Raw genomic sequence first — 23,345 nt, 5'->3', positions numbered from 1 at the left:
CGCTTGTTTTTTCCGCTCCCCGTTCCACTCAGGCACACTGAACACTAAGAGGGATGGCGATGTCGAAGGCGGTGCTGAAATGGTGACTGGACGCAGTTTTTACTGGACGGCAGAACAGACGAGGGGCGGGGCTGGGGGTGGGAGTCGGGCGGAGGAAGGGGACGGAGATCGGGGGTGGGGGGGGGGGTGGGGGGGGGGCGGAGGGGGGGGGGTGCGGTTAGGTTTGTGTGCTCCGCGGGGTCGAGCCGCTCGGCGCCGCTCCAGATTCCCCGTTCAGACGGTTCCGTTCTCCTGCCGGGGCTTGTGGGTGGCTGTGCGGGCGGGCGTGCTCAGGGAGGGGGCCAGCGTGCACAGGAAGCCGGCCAGCAGCGTGAGGCCCAGCCCCCCCCAGGCGCAGAACATGGACCAGCCGTAGCCGTGGCTAATGTCCTCCGGGAGCCCGTACATTGAGCGGGGGTAGCGGGACAGCTCGAAGTTGATGCCCGCCACGCACGTGCACAGCGAGATGATGCAGCACGTCCCTGCGAGGGGAAGAGGAGGAGGAGGAGGAGGAGGAGGAGGAGGAGGAGGAGGAAGAGGAGAAGTAGGAGACGAGCAGCTGTTTAATGTTTGCCATTCCGATCTGGACCTTGAGGAGAACCTAATGTACAGTAATTCTCCCGGAAGCCGACGACGCCAACATCTCCTGTGCGTGCAGTCGGTGCTATCTTACAGGACGACGTGACTGAATCATTTACTGTAACTGTAGCACAAATCAGAATCAGAAAGGATAAATATGAATTATTATCATGTAATAACTAGCTTACAGTATGTACAGTATAATACCCGTGTTATTGCCCATATATTAGATACACACACAAGCAGACACACATAAGTTCAAGTTCAAGTTCAAGAGATAATTTGTCACATACATATAAACGGTCATACATATATGCAGGGAAATGTCGTGACACCCGGTGATTACGCACAATAAGCTCTATAAGCTGTAAAAATACAAAAAATATTAAAATGTGCGTAATCGACACGGGGTGCTCACACAGTGTAATGCACAACGGAGGGAACGCGCTCGTCCTGTACCTCCCATGAGGAAGAGGAGCCCGGCGACATACTGCATCAGGTCGTGCTGCTGGCAGCATCCCAGCACGCCGATGATCCAGCCGAACAGGATGATGGACACGGCCATGCCCACGAAACCAGCTGTCATTCTCCGTAAGTCTGCAAACATCAAGTTCGAAAAGGCTGATAATTTAAGCTAGTATCCATACATCATGCATCCATCTATCCAAAATTCTAATGTAATGTAACACATCTAGCCACAGAGGAAGTCCGATTAGCAGCAACAACAACAACAAAGAAATTAGAATTGTGCTCTTTTCATGACTCATTAAAGGGGAACTATTATGCAAAACTACCTTTTTCAGTGCTTGTGCACATACACTTGGGTCTCTGATGGGCCTACTAACACAAACTGTGAAAAAAAGACTCTCAGAAAACATGTCCTAAAACGAGTCGTTCAGATTTTCTGCCCTGTTACAGGTCACTAGGGGTATTACTCTAAATAGAACTGCCCCCCATCTCAGTGACTCCACCCAGCGCCACCGGACCCGCAAGCATCGAAGATAAGAGCGAAGCATGGGAAGTGCTCTGTCGGCTGCAGAGACCACCAAAAAATGTTTATAAGAAAGAGGAATTAATACAAACTGTCTGTGACAAAACTGCAGACGAAATGTAAGTATTTAAAAAATAATTCTGCTGCATGTTTCTTTGTGTGTGTGCGTGTATCCATGGTAGGTTGACTGTACTGTAGGCTGCGGTGCGATCCGCTCCGCGTTTCTCGAAACAGAACTGTAGATGTGTTTATTTTATTCTATTTTCCGATGTTTCCGTAAAATTGAGCGAAACCAAAAAGCCCCAAGCCCCACGGTGCCGTGGACACCACAGTGAAAGTCGGAATGAACTTTTAAATGAGGCCTTGTAGTAGTAATATGAGTGAAGAATCAGCAACTGGGTTGCTTATTTCTCACCTCAAATTTGTTTAGAAACAGATTCTAGTGAATGGATAAGGAGAAATCAGCGAAAGTTATGGAGTAAATACAAAGAAACCTGGAAGCCATGCTCAAACCACATTGGCTCACAGAAGTGGGGGCCTCAGGAGGGTGGCTCCTCCCACTCAAACAGCTGGTTTTCAGACGGGGTGGATTGGACGCATGTTAGAATGGATTGAATCCATAATCTGGGTGGTATTTTCAGCAAGAAACTTTAAAAACATGTTTTGGGGACCTCAGAGACCATATATTAACTTAGTGAAAAGGAGCATAATTGGTCCACATTAAAGGACCATACCAGTGTCAAATTGAGGTTTAGCCCCTTTACTGGTCAGCACCCACATTGTACATTACCGCTCTCGGACCACTTTCATTTATCTGCAGGAGGATTTAGAAGCAGATGCATACGGACGGACTGACTTACGGAGGGCGTGCCACTCATCCTGTCGTATGGTCTTTGTGATGTTGATCGGTAAATTCCGTGGAAGGATGGAGGACGAGTAGTGATACTTTACCGGAGTGCATCTCTGAATTATGCCTGCGAAGAGAAAGGCGGGAAAGGCAGGAAGGACAATGAGGACCCAAGCAAGTAACCATAAGAAATGCCCTGAGAGAAAAATAAATAAAGGTTCAGCAGCTTGTTGGGGTAATGGGAGCTAAACCATCAGATGAAGCTTAGAAGTGGCCGTGGTTGTCAAGTTGGCAACAATCAGCTGTCAGTTGGTTGCCAACACTGACAAAACGGTTGCCGATTTGCAATCATTCTGTAATTGAGGGATAACGATCCCATATATACATTACAATTCTGTGGTGTGGGGGTGGTGTGGTTTAAGCAGCCACACCTGTCTTGGGTCTAGGTTATTGGGCCCGGGATCAGAGGTGGCTGTACGCCTGTTGCAAGTCAGAGCAATCAACGAGCAACGGGTAAATCACCCATCCCCACACACAAATACCAGAGCCTCTGTCATGTCAGGTGTCCATCTGCTGCCGGCTCGTTACATCTTGAAACTCTCGACAATAACCCGGTGTGTTTGCAACATCTCTGCCTGTGTCCCGGAGCCACCAGCAGGTCAACTAGTGGCCACTGCAACAGCCCTCTCCCGACCGGCGGCAGCAGGACAACAGGATGTCCAGCGGAGGACCGGGTGATAAGCAGCCGCGGCAACCACCATGAGAAACTGCCTGCAACTTGCTGGGCCATCAAGCAGCCCAGCAGCCAGGCCACCCCTCCAAGCAGCCCCCGCAACAACCAAGCCCGACCCTGAAAATGCCATTCGGGCGGCGTGTGGCAGGTGGAACTGCCGCAAATACATAATTCAATATTCTCACGGGATAACTTCTTTTCTGAAACATAGGGATGTAGCCCATGTTTTTTTTTTTTTTTTTCAAACATTTCAAAAGCGGTTGACAACCAATTTCGATATGTTGGGCAATAAAAGTGCACAAGATGGTTGTCAATGGCCCCAATCTGAATGCCATCTGGGCAACCGTTGCTGGCGGGCCCTGTTTTTCTCTTATATTTACACTGTGATGTTTACACACTTGCAAAATCCACTGTCCTGCTACATTATACATCATATTCATACCTTGAAGACATTATAATGATCCTACTATCTTATATTTCAAATTTTATTGCTGTGCCACATTTCTTAATGCACATTTTTCTTTTTTATGCACCTTTTCCTTCTGTGTTTTCCTGACCAAATATTTTTACAGTAATTTACTTCGAAATAAATAAAGTTTTACCTTATCTAAATTAGGAGAAGATTAAATAAGAATAGTTTAACAGTGCTGTTTTGATGATAGATGGATTTTCATCAGAGCATCAAACATACATATTATTTTTATTTATTTCTGTGCATACAGTATGTAAAGTAGATCGAAACATCATTCAGTAGAATAGGCATTAGTATAAGTATTAGGAGAAGTATCAGTCCTTTCCTGAAGAGTGCAGTCTTTATACCTTAAAGCTGTAAAGCTACTGCGCATACCAGTTCATTTTTACAAACAGAATTGAGATATGATGACAAACGGCACACATACACAACTGTTTTAATTGGGCGCAGTGTCAGAACCGACTCTAAAATATTAATACATCAATTATCCATATCCTCAAAAGTCCACAGCATACCAAACAGGAGATGCGGCACTCATGAGCTTGGTTTAGGGATGACATCAGTGTTTGAAGGATGAGGTCAGGTCTTGGGCTGAGCCATCGTGTGGTAAAACAATTTGCATCTATCACTCTTAAAGCGGCAATCCGTAAGAACATCTGGGGTTTTTTTTCTTGGTCGCTTGAGGTGGTGGGGATATTAGTTCTGTTATTTTTTCTGGGAACGTTCATCCATATCGACAATTTATTGACCGCAATCTGCTGCGCTGCTTTGTCAAATTCCCCGCGGCTGCCTTTCACTTCTTGCGTGTGGCGGACCCTGCCGCCAGTGATGGAAACAGACACAAATATATGCACAAATATACTTTGAATGGCTGTGTCTCATAAAGTTCCAGCTAAATAAAGAATCAAATACGGGACACATAGGGGATAAATAAACAAAATAATTGTACAGATTACCACTTGAATGCAACTGTAGAAAAGGCTATCTATCTATCTACTCTATCTATCTATCAATATACATGAACTCATTGTGTTGAACAGGAAGGGATGTCTTTCACACATCAGCAAATCAAAAGAAGATATGTAGTGAAGGTTGTACATTTGTTTCTCCCCAAACAAATTATCTCACCGTCGTCTAAAGTGCCACTTTCTGTTGAACCCCACGTAGTCTCAGAGCAACATGAGTAGAAAATGAATGTGCAGTACCACCACCGTAAGCCATGCCTTCTCTTGAGCTTCAAAGTTACATTGTGCAGGTCAAGAATACATCAAGCCATTTACTATCTCAAAAGGCAGGCAGCAGTATTTTACAACACAATTACACTTGAGTTCGGTCCAAATGGTTGGAAGAGTGTATCAATTATTTAACTTAAGTGTCATTCTCTGCCATTGTGCGCTTCCATTTTCAAATCTCCTGGTAAGGAGGCACTCGCATTAACATCAGATAAGTGATCCATTACCGCAGCCTGCATTATGTTGAGGATGTCAATATCAAAATAATCATTGCAGATCAACCTTTGTATCATATTATGTTCGCCTTGTAAACAATGCACCGCTGAACAAACAAATGTCATCGTGCGCGATTCCAACAAGCCTTACAGAACAACAATTTTGTAGCTCTCTCCTTCCTTGCATGTGCACTCAGACCTGGAAGCCCACTTCAGGAGGGTTGTCTGAACAGGTCAGACATCTCTCCATTAAAAAGTGTCGTAATGACATCTTGTAGAGGCCACAGCGAAGCCTGCACTGGGAGACAGCGTCATTATGAAAGCCAAATATAACTGTACGCCTCAGTAAGCACTGGATGTTTCCAACTTTTTAAATTGTTTTCTTCAATTTGATTTATTGGATCATTGCAGTCTTTATGGGTTGAATATAGTCTTTTTGTATTCCTTGCTTTTAAAACATTTCACTTAATTAAGTAACTTATCTTAGGTTTTAAAGGTGTTTTTGAGGTCGTCTTGACGTCCAAGCGTTTTATTGTCAGCAATGACTGCTACCGGCTGTATTTGTTGCATTCTTGAAACTTGATTTAATGAGTCACGTGATGAATTGATTGCTCTTATAATCTCTTGTGTCAAAAAGTTTGAGCCTGTTCTCTTTACAGAGACCCCTTTCCACTAAGTAGGTATATTAAGTATTACTTGCAAACAGGGGGTCACACGCTGAATAATACACAAAAAACCTTTCTGCATCTGCATATTTGGAAAGACTCACGCATGGAAAGTGAATATGCTGGACACTATAGCCATTTGCATTGTGCTCCCTGCAGTGGTAGAAAATAGTACTTTGTTACTGCACTATAATGTAAGTATATTTTTTAAAGCAAGTACCGGCAGTATATACTTATTTAAGTAGAAAGGTTAATGAAATACTTTCACTTTTACTGGAGTAAGTTTGTGTCAGGGTATTTGTACATTTACTTGAGGAAAATGTCTGAGTACTTCTTCCACTACTGGTTCCCAGTAGCTCAAATGTGTAAAAGATAAATCTGCTTCTATTGCACTGTCCATTTACTCTGTAAGAAATGATCATTTTATATTAAAGTGGAAATCCATAAGATCATCTGGGTTTCATGGCAAAACACAGAATTCCATTTGAAACCGTAACGCCGGTCTTACACATCCAGTTTACCAGCATCTGCGCCCTATAGCCGTCACTTCCTTTTCTTGGAAGTTTGCCCTCCTCTGACCAATTGTTTTTTTGTTCTTTTTTCCCTCGGTCAGTTGTCAGTCGTTTTAGTTGATGTTCATCCGTATCCACAGTTTACTGACCACAACTAGCTCTTCTGCTTTATCAAATTCACCCCGGCTACCATTCTGCTGCCTCACAGCAAGAAGGTCGTGGGTTCAAACCTGATTCAGGCCTGTGTCCGTGCGGAGTTTGCATGTTCTCCCCATGTCCAGGCGGGTTCCCCCCACCCACCCTAAAGACACGCACGTCAGGGTTAGATGCAGGGCATTGGCTCTAGGCATTGGTCCCTTGGGTGCCGTGGCTGCCCATTGCTCCTAAATAGCGACGATGGATAAAAGAAAGACTCACGCAAATTTCCCCACGAGTGTCGACATAGTAGAGCTTCTTCTTTTTGCCGGGAAAGGCAGTTCCCGCCGCCAACAACGAAAACAAAATATAGAGGAGCGCATATCTAACACAACCAAGTTCAATGGCCGTTTCTAAAATGGTAAAACAAGTTTCCATGTATTTCCACTTTTAAAATTAGCTATATGCCTGATATCAACGCAAACCCCTGTGAGAACCAGAACCTTGGACAGCGACAGAGGGAGGCGTGAGGGGGCAGGGGGTAGGACCAGTCTCAAATCCAGCATTTTATCAATGGCCATAAGAAATGAAAATACTCAAATATGAACAGAATGTGGGTCAGGATCGACCCGTGTGTGTGTGTGTGTGTGTGTGTGTGTGACACCAGGCCCGATGCTCCTCACACACACTCGAGCTGTACCTTTGTAAATCAGGTCCTCGGTCTCCAGGTCGAAGCCTTCCCGGTGGCACCTCCTCCACAGGCCGGACACGGTGGAGTTGAACTGCCGGCTGCAGTGGGACTCCATGGCGGACGCGGTGGCCACGAAGTGCCGCTTCCTCCGGACGCCGCTCCCCGGGCCGCTGCCCCCCCTCTCCGGGCTGCGCGGCGCCATCTGGAGAGGCAGGTTGTGGTTGGAGATGTAGATGTAGCCCGGGTCGGTGCGCTTGTTGGCGTAGTTTTTACACCGCTCCCGGTGCCTCCGGGCGTCCGTCTCGTACCAGTAGTCGGTGCAGATCGCCATGGCGAGCAGCCCCAGCGCGCAGAGAGCCAGGAAGAGACCCGAGCTGGTTAGGATCTTCATAGCGGCCATCTTCGATGATGGAGAAGGGAGAGGGAGAGACCCCCAGAACAGCTGAGCGGCGGGCAGGTTCCTCGGGTGGCCGCGGAGGGACTCACAGCCTCGGGCGGAGGGCGTGCTCAGGTAGAGGCATGACGGAGGGCCAGGCTGGGTCTGCTCGGAGTTACTGTTGTTGTTGTTGTAGTGCAGGGTGGATGGAGGATGTGGTGTGGTCCGCCATCTGTTGTGGTACAGGAGGAGAGAGGAGCCGTGACGTCATGCTGGTGATGCAGTAGCGCTCCGCCGCCACAGCGCTGTTCCGGAGATGCGTGGCGGGACAAGCGGCTATTAGAGCGGGGGTCTTACTGGCAGTACCCGGGGGCACTGGTTGTCAAGGGAAAAGCAACCTGTCCCTATAACTGTTTGTGTGTGTGTGTGTGTATATATATATACACACATACATACATACATACATACATACACACCGAACAAAATGACTCTAGGATAGAGTGAAAGTACCCCTTTCCCATTTCCATTGAAGTAAAAGTTACGTTTACAAGTACTTGTTCCTAAATCTACTGAAAGTATTAAAAGTACTTGTCATATCCAGCGTCCTGATATGACAGCGCCAATATTATCACATAACATGCTACTGTACCTTTTTTTTCTTCTGAAGAAAACCTTTTTATGTTTTAGTTTTCTCAACTAAAAATGTGCTCTTCCATTTCTGATTGTTTCAAGTTGGGATGTAGATTTTTACAAATTTAAGCATGAGGTTTTTTTTTTTAGTGTATCAAAAAAAAAAAAAAAAATTATAAACGAGGCAGAAGGGTACAAGGACACCACACTATAGGGACACCCATGTCACATTCAAGCAAGAATTTTGTTTGGTCTTCATGTTAGAAATGCAGTCTTATAACCAGTAATATTGGGAATATGGGAAATAAAACGCAATTCAACAAATAGGGATGCACACCACTTGCTTTAACAGAATAGAATAGCAGATCAAGACATTCACAAGACATACGACTAAACAGTGAATGTGGTTTTGTAAAGTCAATGGGTACAAACTAAGACCACTTGTTATCATCAAGGCAGTATTATGCGTACACCCTCTCACCTTTTTAAAATATTTTCCCATCACCTGGTGACATTTGTGTTGTTCTGAAGAAGGTCCTTTGGCTGAAACATCCCGCAAGCATAATAAAACATACTGAATAGTAACTACAATGCAATGACATTGTGTTAAATTATTCATCGACATCAAATCGTTGGACTGCAGCCAAAGAAAAACAAAAATCCATCTTAGGCACATTGAGTGTGCACAACATGTCTAAAATCCACAGTAACTCAGGATCAAAACACATAATATTCTCAAACTTAACAAATAATTATCACCTTTCAAGGCCGACTCCCAAAAAAAGCTGCTTTATTCAGACAGAGGTGATACAACCTCTTAATGTGCTTAAGTTCACAGGAAGTCATAAAATATACTGTAAGTCTAAATGTCAATATAAATTCGAAAATCTGTTTAACACAGCATTTACAAAAGTTAGCAGCTCACCATACCGAAATTGTAACATGTTTTTTTTTTTTTTTTTTTTTTTACATTATAGTGGTTTGTTGTGACTGATGGAGGCTGGACACAGGCAACGGGCAGCACATGGGCCGGTGACTAAAGAAGGCCACCCACAGGGGAGTCATTATGGCACCAGGATCTTGCCAAACACTGTGTTGAAATTGTACAAGTATAAACCCACAACCAATACCCGCGCACGACGTTCCAGGCACGGAATCTTTGCTGCAGAAAAACATTCTTATGGCGCATGGCTTTCGTTCAGCACGGAACAGCGCACTGTGGCCTCTAAAACACCTCACTCCGGTGTTTATCATTCAATAGCAGACACTGTTTACCCCAAATATCAATTCCCCAAATAGCCATTCGAAAACATGAGGAAAAAAACAATCCTATACAAGAAATAACTTCCAAACAGTCCAATATAGGAAATAATAGGACAAAGCACCGCTGCTAAAATCTGCCTTCTTTCTTTGTACTGACGCTAGCGTCAAAGCTTGACAACTGTTGCTGTACACCATCACCTTTGGCCAACTTTTGCACTCAGGAGCCCCCCAATCTGTGAAAAAATAATGTCCAATCCGACAACAGCAACCTGGAAATTGGGACTCGGTATCAATCAACTGCTGTCAAATACAAAGTAAATTGTGGAAGGGAAGAAAAAAAAAGAAAAAAAGGGGGCCATGGGTATTCGGGCCACTCTGTTAGTTCAACACTTTTCTCAAGTTAGAGAAAATGACAAAACAAAACTTGGGAATAATAAAAAAAAACAATAAGTAACTTACAATAGAACATTCCTTTAATCGTTTGTTCTCAATATATTCTCCAAGTGTCATGTAATGTTAATGCATATTTCAACTGGGCCAACTGATCCATACCATCAATTGTGCTTACATCACACATCAACAGTATCACACCAAATGAAGACATCTTATCAAAAATATTACAATCTCTCCCAACTAAACAGCTGTTGGCAGCAAAATGAATGCAAATGTATGTTTAACTTCGTCACCAGTCTTGCTCTTTTAAAATATATTATAATATCAATGAGCTTTACCTTTATTGTTTTTATATACGGACTGATGAAAGACTTGAATCAAATACAAAAGCCACAAGATTTTGGTTTGGAGTTCCAGGGAGCAAAGGCAACAGCAAAGTACTTACATACTAATAAAATATACTTTCTTAAATAAATCTTCTGTCGACGGTCATACACATTAGCAGAAATGTAGTGTATGTGGAAAGAAAGAAAATACAAATAAAAATAAAGAGAAAACCAACCAGTAACTTCCTTTGGTGTACATCACACACAAGTGTAACAGAAAAGCTCACAAAGTGTCATTATTTCTTAGCACTTTCATGAAAAAGAGTGTAATAAGTGGAGCAAAAAAACAACTGATTAGAAATGCAATCTTGAGCCTGTGATATTTTTAAATAAATACTGCAGAAAAACAAACAACAAAAAATAGTTGGACAAGAGTAACGGTAAAACATCTGGAAAATCTAAAGAGAGAGGCTAGGTCCTTTTTTTTTTTTTTTTTTTTTTTTTTTTTAAATAACAGTTTGGGTCTCTGATTGTCTTTATAACACTATGGGCCCGCAGCGTTTAAACAACACCTTCCTGTTTTAGCAGGGACATGCTCAGTACCTTAGTGTATAGAATACGTGCAAAACAACATGATTGTCTGGTCAACAACGTAAGACGATGCGGTGATGAAGAGCAACGAAAGCACTGTCCACCCCCTCGCCGCTCCAGGTCTGGAGCCTGTTCTCACTCGTCCTTTAAAGAGCTTTTCTGATTTCTCGTCTGGTAGCGTGGCGGCGGCGGCGGCGGCAACCACAGGAGCGGAATGCCTTAGTGTCCTAAAACTGAAATCTCCAAGAAAGGGAAGGTTTTAGAGTCTGCTTCGTGAGTTAGTGGAGAAGAGGAAGAAGAAGAAGAAGAAGAAGAGGAGGAGGAGGATTCTCGAGCTCGGTGTTGAAGTGTGTGTCGGGGGGTTTTTCCTCCAGTCAGTCCACAATGGCCGACAGCAGAGCGATGACGGCCACGCCGAGGCAGATGAGCACGATCTGCTGTAGGGAGTGTCTGACAAGACCCAGATAAAAACACGTTGGTGAGACAGAGCAAACCACACGGCGCATGGTCACGCTACACCTGCAGGTTTCAAAAGGATTCGGATTTACACCGTCAAGCAAATTCGGAGCAGTGTTAGTTAAGCCGGCTACACAATTAATTCCTTTCTGTAATTATTATTATTATCTTTTTAATATATAACTTTGACACATTTACATGTCAACAATTTAAAATCCGTTTTCTATGTAGCAACATGGGAGTCAATAGGAAACATGCTGGTTTGTCTGGTATCTTTCTTATATGGTATACTTTTTTTTTTAATGTGGTACAATGATATAAACATTACTTATCAATGCAGACACACACACACACCAAGCTAAACGTCCTAAGATGATGCAAATGTGCAACGGGTCCTTTAATGCTTGCAACACAAAAATGAGTTCAAATTGATTGAAAATCCTAAAACAGACCACCCTACCTAAAACTAGACTCCTCCAGCAGGTCGGGCACCACGTTCACCAAGGCGATGTACAGAAAACCTCCGGAAGTGAAAGGCAATATCCAGGCAGTCGCATTTTCTGGACGGGGTAGATAGGGCGTTAATCAGAAGAACATGAACTTATCGAGGGTCTTACTCATGTTCATAAATCAAGTTGGAGAAGCGGTCTCACCTGTTCCACTTGGTGACTGATAGCACAGCGCAAAGGCAGCACCGAGCAGGCCCACCAGCGCCGTGGACAGCTGCATGCGTGCAGCGCTCCAGCGGTCAAACCCTGCACGTAGCAGGATGGCAAAGTCTCCCACCTACGGAGGAGGACATCCACATTCTATTCACCTCTAAATAGGAAGGAAGCCTCATTCACTGGCGGATGCTCAAGGGCCTTCACATGAACTGGAGCGCCAAGACATTACTACCAACGACTACTTCCACCAAGCCAAGATGGCAGAATCAAACTTGCCCTTTTACAGTTAAAAAACATTCCAATTCATTGGAAACTTCAAATTTGGCAAAGACGCTACTTGTGCAATCTCACCTCATGTGGGATCTCGTGGAGCAGGATGGCGAAGGTGGTAAGGCACCCCACCTGAAACAACAGGGTCTCAACAGTCAGGGTCTCAGCTGGTACAGACATAAATCTCAAACACAAGCCAATCTGCAGGCTTACACATTAACTTTCCCTTTTAAAGCCTTGCTCGCTTCACGGTGACAGTGTTTTTCTCTATGCGTTCATTTGGAGGAACATCCCACTGTGCTATAGAAACATGAGCGTAAACAGAAAATGGCAAGCGGCATGTTTCAGACATCTAGTCGACTTCCTCTCTGGCAACACTGGTTTGTAGTTCACGCTGTTAGCCTTATGCTGCTCCAGCTGGACGCCAACCCAATCCCTGCTATTGCTAGCACCGCTATATACACTATGGCGGGACCGATTTGCGACTGAGAAACTTTACCCCATTACATTTGTATTCTAGGTACATGACGTCTTGCATTACATTTTACTGTGAATAAACCTGCATTGTTACAGTATCACTCTAGAGAACCAGTAATCATTTGTGAATAATTAGGTCTTAAGACTGCTGATGAAGCAATTTACTACCCTGCCAACAAGTTTGTGCACTCTGCCAAACATGATGGTCACAAGGGAGGCATATTCCAATGCCAATTCTCAAGATACCATGTCTTTATCTAATCTTTCATTTAATATTTGGTTTTTCATCTGTGGCCATTTCACAGACAGACATTCTTCTTTAAATTGGATTTATTTATAGTGAATAAGGAACCGCAAGTACCAAATACAAATTGCTCACACGAATGAATGCAAAGGAACTTCAGCCTTCAAAGGGGGCAGATTTATAACCTTTACTCCAAATGTAGTTACAGAACTGCTGGTTTTGCATATATGAATAATCGCATGATTTAAGTTTTCGTATCCATGAAATACATTGCTTGACCAGAACATTGACAGTATTTGTCAGTTTAATATCTGCTACAGGCACAAAAAGAACATTTTGATATGAAAATGTGAAAGACTGTGGTTTGGATGGATAAATAGCTCTGCAGCCAGTGGGTGAAACGTGGGTTCGGGTGGTGCTTGAGGTCTTTGAGAGTCTGATTGCACTTTTATCAAGGTCTAAGAGGCCACACGATCTTGGCTGCGGAATTTGATTCACAGTCAAGCATCGCAATCATATGCGTTGCATTTTAAATCAGTGAGTCGATCCCATCAGTAGTGATAAAATCAGAGATGTGCCAGGGATCCAAGAAAAGATAATCCTACCTTCTTACTGACCAAGAAACTCCCCGCTACGGCGAGCCCATGGGTGAAGTTGTCAATGCAGTTGGCCAGCAGATTCAGGTAGCCACTGGTCTGCAAGGCATTAACACAATGTTAGATTGTTCCTCCTTGCTTCAACCGAATATGTGACACTGTTTTCAATCGCTGTTTATGTTGCTTGCTCCTGTTCTGTGCATCTGCTCATTTCAAAAGCATGGAACCATGTCAGGTCAAAGCACAACAAAAGGCATGTTTGTACGTCTTCATGTAAAGGAAACCACAAACTCTTTGAGTGACATCAGTTTAGCTGTTAAGTGGAACTGCAGTCATGTCAGCAACCTCTGCTCAGCTGACAGACGAGGGTTCAGAATACTAAGAGCGGGGTGGTCTGAAGCAATAAAAAAAACAAAAAACTAAAAAGCATTTAAATCATTCATTTGTGGGGATACTAAAATCTGAGATTTACAAGCAAGCCTGTCACTGCATGTAAATCCTCCATTGATCATGGCATCCACTTTCAGTGCAGCAAAAGATCAATAAGCAACGAAAGCAATGCAGTTTGGGCTTCATGCGTTTCTTTTAGGGCTGCCCTACTAATGCTGCCTCATCAAGCTTATCGGGGTCAGAAAGCATGGAGCAGGCGTCACTGCTAATTGGAAATAGGACATTTCTTTGCTCCAAAAGATGATGTGGAGGGATTATCTGCCCACAAAGCACTGACTGTCACCTCGTAGTTTTGGTAATGATTCCCACTGAAAACCATGAAGGAAAAGCAAAAATTTGGATCCCACCCGGAAACAGGCTTCAGAATCAGAAGAATCATGATTTTTAAGAGCTAAAGTTATTGTTGTCTATGAGAGATAAAGGTACACACTATATGTTGCCGATGGATTTCTACATAATTTGTAATTTGTTGAGTGTACTTCTGGAAATAGTGTTGCTAGACTCATCTGGGCTAAAAGACAGAAGCAATAAATAGATTACAAAAAGGGTCTTGAAATATTACATCTATAGGTGATCTACAAATGGTTCAGTTTTTTTTGTTTTTTTTCCAAGCAGCACTTGGAACTTCATGAGTAAAAAAAGGAAATTAAGGAATCTCATCTCAGTACCCGCGTACAGCTCTCAAACCAGTGGTGCATGTGTGCTGCATTGTTCCTTTTGACACTTTTTATTTTCATTTTCAAAACATCTTTGGATCTGTACCTTGATGGTCTGTGGTCCTTTCTGCAGGCTGGCCTGTGGCTTTAAGGAGTGATTCCCATTTTTGAGTAACGTTGTGGTACTTCCACCCAAAACAGGACCGGATACTGCCTGCGCCGAGAGAATACACAGCGGAAAGAAATAGAGTCCTTTGTATTTGCAATCGAAATACATAGAAGATGAATAAACAAAAGTTTGATTTTTCTTCACCTTGACTCCCCTGAATGCTCCATCTAACCGAGCAACAATCACCAAATTTGAGAGGAATTGGTTTAGGCTGGTCTCCCAAAATGTTTATGTTTCAACATCAATACAGTAGATATAGCTCTTGTGCAATAAGTAAACGTTATTGATAGAAAACGTTTATTTCGTGCCACTATGATAGTGGCACGAAATAAAAAAAGATAAATAAATCGTTAATCAAGGTATTTGTATTACAATAAACCACACAAGGAATGATTGTGACAGCCCAACATTAGGAGATAAAAGGATGTCCACAGCTGCTGAAATACACAACATAACACATTATGCATCATGTGTTTTTATATATTTTCCAGGACTTCAAAATAAAATTCCAGTAACAGGTTTTGCATATTTTGAATTGAAGATAAAAGATGCAAATTCACACTGGATTTTTAACTTCCCTGTTCCATTATTAAGAAATGAATTGTCAATAAGACCGGTTCATTTCTTAGACCAGGGAATTTGTACGTGGAGGTGGTGGGCAGATGTGTTTTCCATTTGTGTGATTATAAAGTATGAGGAAGTGATGAATGTTCACACTCTGTACTCTACAGTACAAGAGTTGTTTCCACTACCATGTCCATATCCTGTAAACGCAAATGCACGGGTGTCACTGCTGTTTTATTTCAATGTTATGGCTATATGTGAATGACTCTTCTAAAAAAGGAGACACCCAATTCAAACTTCATTTTATTTTCCTTAGGGCTGCCCCCTTAAAGTCAACCAGTGGAAACATCAGTCAGAAACCAGTCAGTCGACTGAGATTCTTCAAGTCGAGCAGGCGTTTCGAGTGTCCCCCCCCCCCCTTCCTTTTTTTTGTCCGTCAGTGTGCAATACAAAAACAGGATAAAACAAATAGAAGTTTACAAAATACACAGGGATAACACTTCAACGAGGAATTGTAAATAAGGGGAATCATAAATATATTTTTATATGTGTGAGTGCGGACGCAACACGGCTCCTCCAAATGAAACAACTAAAAACAGTGTGGGGGCGGGAGTAGGGATGGGTATCGTTAAGATTTTAACGGTACCACTACTCTTACCGATACTGCCTATCGATCCGGTACTTTAACGGTACTCTTATCGGCTCTTTTATTTATTTTAAAATAATTTACTTAAAAAAAATGAAGAGCAGAATTAACACTGCTTTATTTTCTGCGTGTTAAGCATGGAGAGGGGGCGATCGGGGCGCAATCTGCGCTCGTCGCGGCATTGTGACTCACTCAGAGCAGGGCCTCCTCGTGCTTGAGAGCCAGGCAGAGGCAGCCGACCCCACCCCCTCGCAAATCTCTCCGGCGATAGATAGAGAGAGAGAGAAGAGAAAAGTCTCTTCTGATACTGTAATAGCGAAAATGCTTTCTTAAACAAAGTTTTTTAATCGTATTTTAAGTGAGAAAAAAAAAACAACAAAGCCTAAAATCTATTTTCTTAATTTCTCCAATACCGTTAGCAGTACAGTAATGTCGGAGATTATTGATACTAAAGGTCTAGAAGGCTTAATAATTTGGGCCCGGGACCCGTTTAATACCAGGTGTCGGTACCCAACCCTAGGTACGAGCGATCACTTGTGCCCCCCTAGATATTCGCATTGAACAGCAGAATCCAATTCGACTGACAAAATCCTGAGTTGTATACAGCCCTAGTATTATACATTAGTAGTCTAAAAGGATCTGACTGTAAACCGTAGTGTGTAGAGAGCCACACATTACTACACTAACCATGCAGAAAAAAAACTGATATCTGAGACCAGTGAGGAAAATGCATGACAAGGTCTGAAATTGACATGTGAAGGCATGCTTGTAGATGTTCTGACTCCTGACATTTATCAAAGCTTGTTTGACACGTACAGTACCAAAATAGTTTTACATTGTAACTTGAATACACTTGGTTAGCACATAGAAAAATCTGACCTTTGGACCGATGGATCTTGACAATTGAGATCTGTATATATAGTTATTAGGCCAAGCAGTTTATCACAAGGAAATGAACCTGAACTGTTCAAGATACTTACGATTGAGTTGGTACAAAGCTCAGGAGCTGGTCCTGGCTCTGTGTGGCTGTTCTGGTCAGGGAACATCTTCTCCAGGAGCAAGAAAGACAGTAGGCCTATGATGACCCACAAGCCCTGGATCATGTAGCTGCGGTGGCTACCATCTACACAGGAGAAAAAGGAGGGGTGGTGGTGAGAGGTTGTGTGCAAAGAAAACTAAAACAAATTGTGAGCGATCAGCTGAGTGATAACACAAAAATGACAGCCCTCGCATTCAGGAGCGAGCGTATTTAACAAGTATAATCAAGCATCGTGCTCTCGGCACAACATATAGATCTGCTGTGCAGTGAAAACATTCTACATTAATCTCAACTCAAATTCTATATGTGGCCCTTTGATAGAAAACGACAACAACAATAATGACAATGCGTGCATAGTAAACATTTGTTCGTAGTTCATGGACACTGTTGTTTAAGAGGTTAATCAGCAAAATTCTGCAAATCTACATTAGCATTTGGCCTACTCCAACCGTTTGCCTTAATCTGCTCTGTACATTTTTCTATTAACACAGTCTTGCAAATTGGCAGAAGCGATGGAAAAATAATTACACACACACACACACACACACACACACACACACACACACACACACACACACACACACACACACACACACACACACACACACACACACACACACACACACACACACACACACACACACACACACACACACACACGTAGTGTGTATGTGTGTGTGTGTGTGTTTTAGGGTGGACAATTATCCAAGATTGTTGCTTAGCCACCGCTGGGTAGTTGCTTGGTGATTTTCCGATGGCTGCTTGGGTTTTACCAAGTGGTTGCTAAGATGTAAAATGTGTTTTTTGCCGTATTCAAAGTATTTGCCGGATGTTCAACTGGGTTTGAAATATGTGTATTGGATTTTTCTAATCGGTCATAAAAAGGGGTTGCTATGGTGTCCAAATAATTTATAAGAATGGCTGCGAGGTGGTTGTTACGCAGCTATCATGGAGCTAGCAGCTAGATGGTTACTAGGCACTTTATTCACCAATTATTCTATTTTGTAGGTGAAATTTGAACTCTGGCACTGGTTGCAAGGACAGATCACAGCTCATCATAAGAAATGGCTCAATAACCCAGCTCTCTCTGTGGCATCATATCTTTACTAAGCCACAGCAGGAAAAATGGACAAATGTGAGAAATATTCATCAAAAAGGCTGAAAGGAGAAGAAAATATCCAATGTGCAATAGATTACCCAAATTTTCCCCCAGGGATTGATTAAAGTGTTATCTTAAATGTGTTTCATATTGCGATGATGACTTCATGATGTGATATCAGTGCAACCGTGTGAAATTTTTGTATTTTAACTGTAACCGTTACATTTTAGGGTAATTTATTATTATTTGAGCGAATAGTATTTTAATGTTACTATAAAGTGTGCTGCAAAATAATATGGTATTAAATTAAATCAAATGAAGTAATTACTGACCATTCATTGAGTTCTGGCATCTTGACAATGGTAGGTCAGACTACTTCTCAGGCAAACTCCAGTTTGGGAAAGCCTCTTGAGAGCCCAGAGCGCTATTCCCCCGTTTGTGTGGAAAGTGGGCCATCAAAAAAAACAGACCTTTTATCCAAAAGTCTTGGGCCATAAAGTGCTCAGTGAGGCTGGCGTAGATGCGTACACTTGTCTTACTAGACCACAGATTCTTCGTACCCACAAAGTATTCCGCCTCAGTTCCGATTCCACAACATCTGTCTGTTTTGGCAACAGACATAGGAATGTGTGCAATCTTAAATCAATTTACACCTCATTGTAAGTCAACGTCTGACAGTCTGCAATATCAAATTCACATTTAATTAATAAGCACTATAAATACTAAAACTCTGAAAAAGTACCGTGCAAAAGGGGATGAGCTTTCAGCACTAATGCTGGAGTCAATGGATGAGGTAAGGGGGCTATTTAGAAGGCTATTTAAAGTGTTTGGGTTGAGTCTACCATGCCTTCCAATTTGGTACAAAGACTGTGATTGGACAAGGTCAGTACTGGTCATAACATTGTCAATGCATCATTTTGTTGTCTAAATTATTGATCATTATTCTTCACCATATAATGGATTCACATCGGCTGGATTCCTTCATATTATTATATTTTGAATTTACAATCAGTTATTGTAATATATACAGTATATATCAATTTTGTGGATAATTCAATGTGGTTATCATGATAATAAATGGACACAGATCAAATCATCTCAACGGTAGTTATTTGTTATATGTTATATCCTCAAGATATAAACAAATTGTATAAACCATTTCAATATTACCCTTTCTGCCTGCATCCTAAATGCTGATATTTAATCAAGCTCGAGAAGGGAGCAAATGAGCAGCGTGTAATTCGAATATGGGGTCGGAGAAAACCCACCTGAGTGGTGACAGAGTGCCCAGGCCTCAGGCAGGAGGTGGAGGAACACGTCTCCTAGGAGACCTCCAATAGCAAAGCTCAAGAGCTGCTTCAGCTTACGGCTTCCAGCTAGAGGAGCAAAACAAATGAATCCAGAGAAATTACAGATTCAGTCCTGGTAGTCCTTTAATCAATATTGTTTTTTATTCAACCACAGTAATAACTGATAACATGTATACCAATGATCATAATTAGCTCTAAATGAGATTACTAATTTATCATTAAACACAGTAATTCTGCTCATGGCCGGCAACCAACTAACCTCAGGTTGGGTCTGCCCCAGAAAACCACGTCCTGAAATACACACTGGAATGCTGTGTTCCAATGGGTGTGGCCTCTAAAAAGACCAGACGCCTAGGGCCAATCTGACATGCGTGTGTTTTCCTGGACCAAAATATAAATGTCTGACTAGCCAATATCTAATTTGCAGTGTCATTACATTTTATTCAATTTCATTCAATCATTGATACGTGTCCGTTCTTGTTGACATTTATCCCAACTGGGAACTGTTCAAAATAAATACCTGATCTTAGAGACAAAAAGTCTGCCTCATAGGGTTAGACATGAAGAAGCAACCGATTCTTCAAATAGGTTGTTTTGCCTGGAAAAAGCGTGCTATTCACATTACTGACTCATGACTAAGACCAACCTTTTAAAAAAATGTATTACAAAAACACATGTGTGAGGACAAATACCTTTTAATGGAAACGCAAGAAGCAAAAATATAGTAATAATAATACAAATAAAGAGATAGAAGAAATATATACACCAATTTAGTTGAAAGCAGCATTACTTGAAACATTTATTTTGCCCGGCACCACCTGCTCTTTCCTTCATTCTATTGGACAAAAAACATACAACCTTCAGGAACACAATAAGTGACCCATCTTGTGGGTTTCATTTAATCTTTGATAGGGTTTTCAGAGGTACAACTTTAGCACTGCATAACAAGCCAAGCATTTCCACAAGCTCGAACTCAGGAATAATTCTCTCACCTTCTGTTTTGAGGGCTGTTCCGGCCTCGATGGGGATGACGAGCAGCGGGAAGATCCCGCTGAGTCCCACAGCCACAGACCCGGCCAGGGACCACATCCAAACATCCATGCATTCGCTGGCCAAGAAGTCCGCCAGCGCCGGGAGGCCCAGGAGGTCGTCCACCAGGCTGTGCCACGGTCCTGTAGCGGCCGCCGTGGCCTGAGCCATGGTGGTCTGGGTGATCTTTTGGCTGCTCGATGACCCCCTGGAGCTCACCACCATCAGGGTCACACTGGTGAACACAGCGGCTAGAGCCCAGCCGGGCCACCCATGGCGGATCGCTTTCATCCGTTCCAAGGTCCAGAGAGAACTTGCAAGCAACAAGGACAATGCTGCAAAACAAGCCATCTGAGTCAATATGCTTCTCATATGAAGGTTGTGATGGACACTACCACGCCCACAGTTTAAGTTTGAACAGGCTTTATATTTTCCCAATTTGTCTAATTACTAACACTTCATTCATAATGCACATACAAAGTTAAAAAGCATAATAATGACACAGGTTTTGTTTCATATAACATACACATTTTATTGATGGGATTTAAGTTTGTCCCTGCCGTCTGGCACCATCTTGCCTGCTGGAAAGGACATGAACTCCACAGCTGCAGGGCTTCACGCGCTGTGGAGGAGTCCATTTAGTTCGATCTCACAGGGGGAGGATTTATTTTGTATTTAATCTAAAATCTGTTTTATAGCAGGAATTTTTTGTATTTATTTTGCATTCATTTAAAACATGTGCAATTTGTGTTATTTAGTTCCCTGTTTAAAAATATTAGGAGTTAAATCATCTATATATGTCCCCTCCTGTTTGACTTTGGGAGGTCCATTTGCTTGTGTCTAGTTGTGTGTATGTTAACCCCCGTTCAAGTTAATTTGACCTCATTCTTAGTTGTATCCGACTTATGTTATTTTGTAAATTTCCCCCCTGCACCTTGTTTTTGCAACCCATCTTAAGTTGCCGCTATTTTTTTGTAAATAATCCTCTCATTTCTGCCTCAACCTGCCTGCGACGCCCGTGTCCGATGCGGGGTTGCGCAACAGGGGGTTCCCGGTTTATTGATTCCCAATGAATGTCTCACTCCCAAATTCATCCAAATGTATTCCACTTTAAAACGCAGAGATGACAGCAACACTACCTCCTGTGCTTTCTGGCGCGTTCTGTGATTTCAGCAGACAATTGCTTATCCCAAGTGATGTTTGCCGGCCATAGCAACAGTAACCGAGGACGCATGAGGGGGGGGGGGGGGGGGGGGAGCCTGGAAGCCTGGCTCACAAGGTTAAGTGGTGAGGCGGTTGGTTAGCAGGTGCAGATGAAAAAACGAGTTGTTTGGAAAGGGTTTAGATGTACGACGGAAACGTGGTGAGGCTTAAAACACGGCCACCCGAGTGTGGCCCAAAGGTGCAGTACTGTAGGTGTCCTTGAAGTCTTGCAGGAGGGGGAAGACGGTTAAATTAAAAAAATTAATGAAAAGTTAAGAACCTCTGGCATACACACTTGATGCACACGGGCAATTCAAAGATGACGCAATACGCCATAATCCGCGCCACATAAAAGCAAAGAAGAATAAAATCATAGCAATAAAGAGATTAAGTGCACTTAAAAACAGGCCCACACACTTACACATGGCAGGGCGGGGAGGAATAAAGAATATACTGGAAATGAAAGGTCTCCCTCTGCCACTGTGATTGTTGAAAGGCAGTTCTAACGGAACGGAAGCAGCTTCAGGTACAGCGGGGTGTGTCTTGTATCTACATTAATGTTAATTGGGCCGCGGGCCACACATTTATTCACAGGGACTGACACAACTGCATTCGTGCCCCCGGGATATAACTAAACGTGGCTGGGTTGCGTACAAGAGAGAGGGGCACGGGCGAGGGGATAAAAGCTACTCCCACGGGTGAAAATGCAATCAAATAAGAACGCTTAAAGTCGCTATCTGCACATGGCGCCTCCAAAGTGGAGAAAGTGCGTTGAGGTGTTGTCCCACACGGGGCCGTGGAGAAAGTCAGCTAGCTAACGTCACAGCTATTAGCATAAGTTACCGTTAGCCTCACTAGCCCAAAGTTCCCGCAGCAGCAGCAGGATAAATCTGTGCAGCTCGGGCGGAAAGTAGGTGTCGACACCCCGCAAACACGGTCAACATTGGCATCGCTGGACACAACATTACAAAAAGGAGACGTGTTGTTGTTTTTTTAAAGACCTTATATTTTCCGCAGTGGTCGCACCGGTGTATCCCTGCCATCCAGGCTCCCGCCGCCGCTGCGTCGCTCTCGCTCTCGCTCTCTGTCAGCCCGCAGCGAGTGCACCGCTGGCGGCCTGCTGTTGTGCGGCGGGTCCGGGAGGGGAGCGGGACCTTCCACGGAGCCACGTATCACGGTGCGGAGGGAGGGTGGGGGTGGACGTGGAGGGTGGCCCGCCCCAAAACAGGGCGCTCGCTGGAGATGGAAAGATCCGGAGTGTGGCGGAGTTAACCGTTCATAACTTATATTTGTGCACACATGCGTGGAAATCAATTTGCAAATAGGATGTTCCTCCCCGCAAACCTACCTGCTTGTGCCAATTTTTCCTTTTTTTTTTTGTGTGTGTGTTTTTTTTAGGGTTTATTGTACATTGCCATCGTTTTGTATTGATTATTTACAATTAATAATTAATAATTAATTATTTTATATTTTTAGTTCATTTTTAGATTTATTGTAAATTGCCGTTTTCTTTATTTTGAGTTAATTCTTAGGTATATTGTATATGACCATTTCTCTATTTTTGATTGCTCTGATTTTTATTTATTATCCCCTTGGCCCCTGTTGTCGGGCTAAAAGTATCTGGAACATGGCAACACCAGTGTGCGCAGATGGTTTTGAGGTCTTGTCGGAACCGGGACGTTTCGGACGTCCCGTCATTGGAGTTTGATCAATCTTGATGTACACTTGGGGCAGAAATTTGTGAAAAACTGTTGTGATTTCGATGGGAAGTAGAAGAACGTC

The 23,345-nt window shown here is 43.0% G+C and overlaps 2 protein-coding genes across 4 annotated transcripts; both read right to left on the bottom strand.

Moving 5' to 3' along the window:
- Positions 1–273: 273 nt before the first annotated feature.
- Positions 274–7,511, bottom strand: tmem276b (transmembrane protein 276b; the record flags this gene model as incomplete). 3 transcript variants are annotated; one of them, XM_079997102.1, is made up of 4 exons in its annotated part: positions 274–521; positions 1,078–1,215; positions 2,470–2,583; positions 7,106–7,511. In XM_079997102.1, 4 exons carry the CDS (start codon positions 7,509–7,511, stop codon positions 274–276), a joined length of 906 nt encoding a protein of 301 aa, XP_079853228.1. The 3 variants fall into 3 exon arrangements, with proteins under 3 accessions (XP_079853228.1, XP_079853230.1, XP_079853229.1); XM_079997104.1 differs by having other exon boundaries at positions 2,470–2,572; positions 7,110–7,511; XM_079997103.1 differs by having other exon boundaries at positions 7,121–7,511.
- A 930-nt stretch (positions 7,512–8,441) lies between these two features.
- slc39a13 (solute carrier family 39 member 13) lies at positions 8,442–22,696 on the bottom strand. Its single transcript, XM_079997032.1, has 10 exons — positions 22,565–22,696; positions 20,324–20,695; positions 19,290–19,397; positions 16,864–17,006; positions 14,611–14,718; positions 13,408–13,497; positions 12,163–12,213; positions 11,800–11,932; positions 11,607–11,706; positions 8,442–11,140 (listed from the first exon to the last, which is right to left on the bottom strand). The coding sequence occupies exons 2-10, from the start codon at positions 20,649–20,651 to the stop codon at positions 11,065–11,067; spliced, it is 1,137 nt and encodes a 378-aa protein (XP_079853158.1). The 5' UTR covers positions 20,652–20,695; positions 22,565–22,696; the 3' UTR covers positions 8,442–11,064.
- Between the last annotated feature and the right edge of the window lie 649 nt (positions 22,697–23,345).

Source organism: Zeus faber (genome assembly GCF_960531495.2).
Source record: "Zeus faber genome assembly, chromosome: 3".
In the NCBI taxonomy this organism is placed as follows: Eukaryota; Metazoa; Chordata; class Actinopteri; order Zeiformes; family Zeidae; genus Zeus; species Zeus faber.
This window is presented reverse-complemented; position numbering and strand designations above follow the sequence as displayed.